This window comes from Pelobates fuscus, chromosome 5, assembly GCF_036172605.1.
Source record: "Pelobates fuscus isolate aPelFus1 chromosome 5, aPelFus1.pri, whole genome shotgun sequence".
Taxonomy (NCBI): Eukaryota; Metazoa; Chordata; class Amphibia; order Anura; family Pelobatidae; genus Pelobates; species Pelobates fuscus.
This window is the reverse complement of record NC_086321.1, coordinates 285,423,680-285,432,209: the sequence shown is the minus strand read 5'-3', so window position 1 is coordinate 285,432,209 and position 8,530 is coordinate 285,423,680. Positions and strand designations below refer to the sequence as shown.

General features: G+C 37.7%; 1 protein-coding gene across 1 annotated transcript in view; it reads left to right on the top strand.

The window, feature by feature from the left end:
- RAB8A (RAB8A, member RAS oncogene family) overlaps positions 1-3,383 on the top strand; it is a 65,674-nt gene extending 62,291 nt beyond the window's left edge. The window contains exon 7 of the mRNA XM_063456559.1: positions 1,333-3,383. Within this exon, the coding sequence (XP_063312629.1) occupies positions 1,333-1,425 (93 nt within the window). The 3' untranslated portion in view covers positions 1,426-3,383. The remainder of the gene's footprint in view (positions 1-1,332) is intronic.
- Positions 3,384-8,530: the final 5,147 nt, after the last annotated feature.

Genomic DNA, 8,530 nt, shown 5'->3' with positions numbered 1-8,530 from the left:
ATTGGCGTTTTTTGCATTTTTCACACACAAACTAATACTAACGCTAACTTTGGCCAGTGTTTGTGACCAAATGGCTACTAAAAAAGACTGGACATACCCCATTTGCAATACCTTGGGTTGTCTACTATTGCAAATGGTATGCCATTATGGTTGTAAATTTAATTCCTGGGCTACTATACAGTCTCAAAGGCAACGTAACCAATCTGACGAATTTCAATTTCAAATGTAACACGCTATATTTGACCCTGTAACTTCCCAAAACACCATAAAACCTGTACATAGGGGGTACTGTTTTACACGTGAGACAGCGCTGAATACAAATATGTGTATTGTATTGCAGTAAAAGCAAACAGTATTTTGACATCCACAGTTAAAATGTCACATAGAACTAAAAAATTTTTAAAAATTCTTTTTTTCTCCCATTTTTTTTATATATTTTTTTATATTAAATTATATTCAATACCTAAATATTTGATGTTAAATGAAAGCCCTGTTTCCCCTGAATAAAATGATATATAATAAGGGGGGATGCATTTAATATGAAAGAGGTGAATTACGGTTGGACAGACATAGCGCAAATGCCAGGTTTTGTTTACGTTTTGTTCTGTTCACAACTTGTACATTTGGCTGCGGTGTTAAGGGGTTAAAAATGTATGTTTTGAAACCGCAATATCCTACTTGTACTTATAGCCCTATAACATGCAAAAAAATAGCAAAAAGCATGTAAACACTGGGTATTTTTAAACTCAGGACAACATTTTGAATCTATTTAGCAGTTTTTTTCATTCGCTTTTGTAGATGAGTAAAAGATTTTTCACATAAAAGTCAAAAAACATGTATTTTTTTTCAATTTTATCATTTTTTCATTTTTAAAAAATTAAATTACATGAGATTATATAAATAATGGTATGTAAAGAAAGCCCCTTTTGTCCTGAAAAAAAACAATATATAATTTGTATGGGAACAGTAAATTAGAGAGCGGAAAAGTACAGCTAAACACAAACACCACAAAAGTGTAAAAAAGATGCCTGGTCGCAAATGTACATCGCCGCAAAAACAGTCCGGTCCTTAAGGGGTTAAAGCCTGTCAAATGCCACATTTGTATTTTCTTTCTGCAATGATTTATCTTTTGGAATTTTGTGTACATTTTGGAATTTATAGTAAGAGGTAAATACACAGACTGCTTTAATTATTGCTGCTATTTCAATAAACTATTTTAGTGTCTCTAAATCACTGGTAATGGGGGGGGGGGGGAGAGAAACAGTTGTGATTTTGCTACTTGTAGATGAACTGTAGAACGTCACCCACAATTTATCATGTTCTTCTTTTCAGGAAGGGAATAACCCTCAAGGGAGTAGTCAGGGTGTCAAAATCACCCCAGACCAGCAGAAGAAGAGCAGTTTCTTCCGATGTGTCCTTCTGTGAGGGATGCTGTCTTATTGGAGTTCTGTGCTCCACAAACTGGACTGTGCCTGTATATGAGTAACCATCGTCTTCACAGATACACAACCTTAAACCACCAGCTCTGCCGCAATCTAGCTTATCTGAATAAGAGTGAGAAGCTCTGTCTACCTTAGTAACTGTTTCAACTAGCCGTTCTGGAACATGTTCTAAGTTTGTACATTTATTGTTCCATTTATTTTTGTTTATATATTTTATTTTATTTTTCCTTACCATTTGGTTGATATAATCACCGTATTCCCTGTTTGTTTTTTTTGTTTGTTTTTTTGTTTTTTGCTTTCTTTTATTTCCCTATTTTTCTTCAACATTAAACAAAGTGGTTACCTTTAAGGGGTTGCCTAAGGAGCCATATTTATATGTTCATTCTGTTAACCAAAATTCGTTACCACTTAAATTTGGATCCATAAATGGCACCTTCTTACATTCTTGCACACATACATATGTATGTATAACATGCACCTTTTTCTTACATTCCAGAATTAGTCTTCCATATCAAATATGTTGGTAGACATCATAATAAATTCATTTTGCTTTAATTTAAGAGAAAATCCCAGATTTCTGTAATATATATGAGTGAGTGTACAGGAAGTTTCTAAAGAATATTGTGAGCTGATATCACTTGTTGGGTGTAGTCGTGCCTTTTGAGTTTGAATTCTCAAAGAATAGCCATCTTTCTAGCGTACATATGCCTTTTTGTGAATATGTTTAGGCATGAATAAAATCGCTGTTTCTCCATGTTCTGCTCAGGAACAGTTTCAGCATTATTTTAATTTTTGTAAAACATGCTTACGATTATGACCAAATTATGTGAATCCACAATTTTTATAATATTTTGTTGGAAAACAATGCAGGAAGCCCAACGTTTTCATTAAAGTTTTCTTTTTACTATCCAGGAACCTATGGTAATTTATCATGGATGTTATTTCTTTAAATGGGTGCAGAATTTTCTGTTGATCCCTGGAAAACAGAATATCTCATTCTTTGAACAAAGGATTCCTGCATTATTAGTAAAGCATTTTTTTGTTTTGTTTCTGTTAATGACTGCAGAACCCCTGCTTACTCCCAGCAGGCTGTACAGTTTAATTTATGAACATACATAGAGCTTTTGCCACACATAATCTTACGGTGAGTTATTGCCATCAGAGATTTAGTTGTAAAATGTCAGTGGTGCATGAATTACTTTTTTATTTAAATTTTTTAGTCATGTGTGAATTGTTGGTAATTCAAAGTAAATTTCAACTTTTAGGCCAAAAGTATCTGAATGGAAATAAAGTTTACGTGAATATTTTTTTTCGCTATTTGGACCTAAAATTCAATTTGAAATTACCTTGTAACTCACATTTAGCAAATAGCCCTGGACGTGATTTTTGAATGTCTGCTCCCTGATTTATTGGTTCGTGTAATCACAGTAATTGACTATAAACGTTGTGTTTTCTTGAATCACTTCATCAGTAATCAAATATCCTTAAAGCACTTTCATGAACTAATGCCAAATCGTACAACACTGTCTCAAGATCCACCTGATTTGGAATAGTTTGTATCACCAAAGAGTGGGACCAATGGGCAGATATAGTTAAAGGACCAAGCAGGCCATTAGATTTTAGCATTCTCTAGTTTCCATTCCTTTATGGGGGAAAAATACGATTTTTGAAGATGCTAACCGACTAGATGCTATTGATCTTCCTTGTTTTCTGAAAACCGCAGATGTCAAGGTGAATCTCAGAAATCACATGGCTTAACTGGGTGGAAATTAAATACAGAGACGCAAATATGTATAGAATATTATGTGTGTGTGTGTGTGTGTACATATATAGACACTTTTCTACTTAATTGAGGGTACTCGTGTTAGAATAGACCCTGTTCAAAATTTGCAATTGGGATTATGGGTGCAATGCCCTTAGATCTGGTTCCCGTTGTTTGTTTATTAAAAAGCACGATAACTGACAACAGACTCTTGTAGGTAACACGAACAGCGCCACCTAAAACTGTGAAGGTGTCTTGGCACGCGGTTCTGAGTCTTTCAATAATTTGAGTTTTAATTATTGTGGCAATTTTTGTCCTTGAATTGCCCTCTTTTCTCAGTGGGGAAAAATGTTTTGTTATAGATTGGCATTTATTTTGCTTATTGTGCAATTTCCACTATTTTTTTTATTTTATTTTTTTATACTGTAGCCTGACTAATCTCATCTTGTAGCTTAAATAGGTATATATACATTTTGTTGAGTTCATAGAGTTGCCGTTATGGTTTAAAAAAATTGTACCTACTCTAAAAAAATAAAATAAAATGCATTGATCACTGTATTGTTTACAAATAGTTTAAGAAATAGCAATTTGGGTTATTAAAAAGGAATCTATGACTGTAAATTAAAGCGCTATAAATTACACAAATGCAGAAACACTCCAGTTAACGTTTTTTGGATAATTTCAAGTTGTAAATTGAAACGGGCATTTAATTTAAATCAGGTCTATTAGTTATGTATTTTGATTATTTTGTAGTTTTTTTGGTCTCAAGTGTGAATGCAACCAAAGTGGTTACATATACTGACATCCCAATAGGCCTGGATAAATTATTGCATCATTTGAGAACCAGCAAGCAACACATAATTGATTCTCTAGTGTGGGAATTGGGGTGAATTGACAGTGGGATTGCAAATTGTAAGCTCTAATAACAGAGGTCATATAAATTATCCACTTTACTATTTTTTTATTTTAATTTTTTTTTTATAGTTTTAGTTAGTTTTATCCTGTATTTTGAAATTGGTCAATTCTCACTTTGCGATTTATTGTATAGTGAAAAATTCCCCAGTGAATTCTGAGATTTCTGTAAGGCAGGGGTGCCCAAAAGGAAGATCCCCCAGATGTTTTAAAACTACAGCTTCTATGATGATTTGTCATTCTAAAGGCATGCAAAGCATCATGGGATTGTAGTCCTACAACATCTGGGGATCTACCTTTTGGGCATCCATGCTGTAAGGCATACAAGGATAAAAATGTTGCTAAAATAGTGAGTATGGGTACCATCAAAGCACATCTCTCTGAAAAGTCAGCTAGTGTTCATTTATTTTTTATTTGCATATTCCCTTTATATTCAGGGTGTGTAATTCTGTATTTTTTTCTTTATAATTAGTATCTTTTCAAGTTTACATTTCTAGGCAGACTCTGAATTACAAGGGATCATTTAATTCTTGCAGATTTTGAAGGCTGATAAATGCTGATACTCAAAAGGTTAGGACCAGCAGAGTAGGATGCCTTCTGTAGTGTATCTGTAATATTTTGTTTTTCATTTGATATCAACACGTGAAACATGTCTTGCTGTATGTCTGTAATAACTTGCTTTTGTTTACAATGACAACAGCACTTCAGGAAATACAAATTAAAGCATATTTTAAAGTTATGTATGATTTGGGTTTGTTTTTTCTTTAGTTCTTTTTCTCTTTTTCCCTCACTTACTTGCTGCTTCATTAGTGAGGTTTAGTCTTATAAAAGGCACATTTAGTTCACATGCTTCTCCATGAAGTCTGCATTTCAAACAAGATCAGGCCTGTTACTTTGATACGTCTGTTTAACTGTCTCTGACAATTTATTTTATTTTTCCCGATTGTCTAAAAACCACAAGAAAGTAAATAAAATACAGATTTGAATTCACGTTTATTTTTTCCCCTTTCAGACTTTGTATATCTTTTATTACTACCTTTCTTTAAAATTTAGTTTTTTGAATATATGTATACCTGCGTGTGTGTGTGTTGTGTGTGTTTTAGATGTATATGTGGAATCTCTCTAATTCCAAGCAGGCAGAGTCAATTATCCTTAAACTCCTATTAAAATAGGAGAATTACTGAGCATGCACAACCATCACGTGCATGCTTGGCAGTTTCCATATAAAATTTGAAAGTACCACCCATCATATTTGCAATACAAGTTGTGAGCGGGTTCATATTATCTTGAATCAAGTGAATCACTACAGTTTGGTGATTAGTGACTAAACTATGAGAACTGATTTGCTAATTTAAAAGAAAATTAATATCCAGTTTACCTATTATCACAACTTGGCTACATTTTTGTAATTCAATTTTAAGTTGACTACAATTCTGTATTTAGTGACTAAACCATATGTTATAAATGTTTTAAAACTGGTCCCAACCATTTGTTGTGTGCAGTCACCGCAGTGTGCTTGCAATGCATATCACAGATGCGTTGACTCAGGTGGATCAGGAAGAGCATCCTCTCGGGTGTTTTGCGTAGTACAGGGGTTCCCAAGCCAGTCCTCAAGTACCCCCTGCCTGTCCAGGATTTGGTGTGTTGTGTTGTGTGTGTTTTTTTTTTTTTTAAAAACACACCTTGGACTCAACTGTATAATCCCTAAATCCTAGACTGTTAGAGGGTCCTTGAGGACTGGGTTGGGATCCACTGGTATAGTACTTTCTGAAATGTTGGTACTGGTAAATATAGTAAGAAGCGGTCCAGTGATTTCTGATATAAACCAACATTTAAGCTAGAGAATGTTTGTTTTTAACCCCTTCAGGACGGGTGACGGACGAGGTCCGTCATCCAGGGAATACCCTTAACGACGGGTGACTGACCTCGTCCGTCACGCGGTAAAATTAACCCCAGATCGCGGCGATCGTGGGGTTAATGGTGCTCCGGTCTGCCTCTGCATTAGAGGCAGACCGGGAGCACCGGATCGGGCTGCCCCAGCATGTCAGAGCGAGCACATGTGCTGTGTATACTTGCCTTCCGCCTCCCTGCACTTCCGGGTTCACTGTGAAGTGCAGGGAGACGGATCAGTGCTGATCCTGCCCCCTAGTGTAAAAAAAAAAAAGTAAATTTAAAATCCCACCCCCCCCTTACCCATTTTAATAAAAAATTAACCCCTTCCCTGCCAATTGATCACTGACTACAGTGATCAATTGGCAGGGATTACATTTTAATATGACCTGATTTTTTTTTTTTAACCCCTGAGGGTTAATTCTTTTTTTTTTTTTTTTTTTTTTTTTAACCCTCAGGGGTTAAATTTATTTTATTAATTCATTTAAATATTTTAAAATTATAAATTTAGCTAGCTGGGGAGGGTGGAAGTTAGTGGGGAATTGGGGGATTTAGTGTTAGGCTAACTAGGGGTTAACGTTAAAAAAAAGTTTTAAAATAAGCTTTAAAAAGTAAAAAAATTAAGAAAAAAAAGTTTTAATAACGTTTAAGTAAAAAATTAAAAAAAATAAACCCTTTACCCAGTCCAAATAAAAATTAACCCCTTCCCTGCCAGTCGATCACTGCCTACAGTGATCAAAATACAGATCACAGTATTATACTGAGATCTAATTTTTTTTTAACCCCTGACAATTAACTTATTTATTTTTTAACCCTCAGGGGTTACATTTATTTAATTAACTAATTTAAATATTGTCTAATTAAATATTTTGCTAGCTGGGGTGGGTGGGAGTTATGGGAAAATGGGGAATTCACGGTTAGTGCTGCTTACTGCTAGTTAGGGGTTAACGGTAAAAAAAAAAAAGCTTAGAAAAATGTTAAATATGTAAAAAAAAGTTTTACGAAAGTTTAAGAAACTTTAAAAAAATTAATAAGCATAACAAAAGTTTAAAAAATAGTTTTAGGGGCGGAGCCTGACTGCCAAGGCAAGCAGACGTGCACAGCTTGAGCTCCTGCATGAAAAAGAGGAAAACTGTGCATGAGCCCAGTATTTCAGCTCAATATTACAAACAGCCTGGCAGAACCTGTACTCAGGAGACTCCGGGCACACAATATCACACTTATCATGAAACCACTGTTGATGACAGCCCGAGAGCCTGAAGGTAACCTGATGGGGCCTGGTCGAGGGAGAGGCGGCCGATTTCCCGGAGCTCAGGCCCTGCAAGCGGACCCACTTCACTCCGATCCCCCCCCCTGGACCGATGGGGGTTATCTCGGTCCACAAACTACCCACGGAAGGGGGAAAGAACAAGCTGAACCGGAGGGCAGATGTGTCTCGCAGCATGATCCTCGCGGCGAGTCCAAGATGGCCGCCACGCGGGAAGCCCGGCATGATAGCCCACACACTCAATGGAGGGCCCTATTTGAAGCCAGGTTTGAGGCCGTCTGCCGCAAATTCTGGCACCGAATCAAACAGAGAGCAGCCACGGAAATCTCCTTACGCACCAAACAGAGGACCCACACTGAGGGGCACCTGAGAGCCAAAGCTTCCATCCAAAGGGAACTCTGGGGGGACAAGAAGTCTAGGCCCCGCGCCTATGCTGAGGAGAGGCGGAATCGGAAGGGGATGCATTCAGGCACAACGCATGGAACCGTAACTACCCCACACTCTACAGGCCATCCTAGGCCGAGGGCCAACCGGAGAACACCTCCGAGGCGCCGTCCACACTGCCCGAGGCCCGACCGCCGCTGGCGGCAGCAGAACAACCAGGCACTCCTGGGCACCCAAAAAAGGGAAGACTCGGCCTCCAGAGGAACCCGAGTCTGTGGGCTGAAGGCGCCGACCCTTTTCACGGCCTGGGGCGAGAAGGCGGCCCCCAAACATCCGCATCCCACCATGCCCCAGGGCTCACCCCAAACGCAAGGTACCCCCACATCTCGCCTGGGCATTGGCTGATTCAGGACACAAAGGTCGGGGGGACCTACATCCAGCCGCTTCCAGCCATGGACTTCGCTGCTCAGCGGAAATCCCACTCGGACTGTCCACCCTGCCGATCACAAATCCAGCCTATATTGGCTGCTCCCTGTTGGACTACGGTCCTCCATACCTTACTTAATAGCCAATTACAGCCTACTGCTATGTAGAAATCTTGTAGTGTATAATAAGCTTAACGTTTTTTTGTTTTGTTTGTTTGTTTGTTTGTTTTTTCGCATGCAAATAGGAAGCTTACCTATTCACCACGACCAATCTGTATTATGTGTGCAGTAGTAACTAGCCTCAGCTCAGCCTAAAACGTACGACCAGATAAGCCTATATCTCAGCCTGTGAATAAAATGTCTACAGGGTTATATCCATATGTCCAAGCGAACTGGCCAGATTAAGTAGAACCACAATAAATGTTATAAGAGAAGTCCTTACCACTAT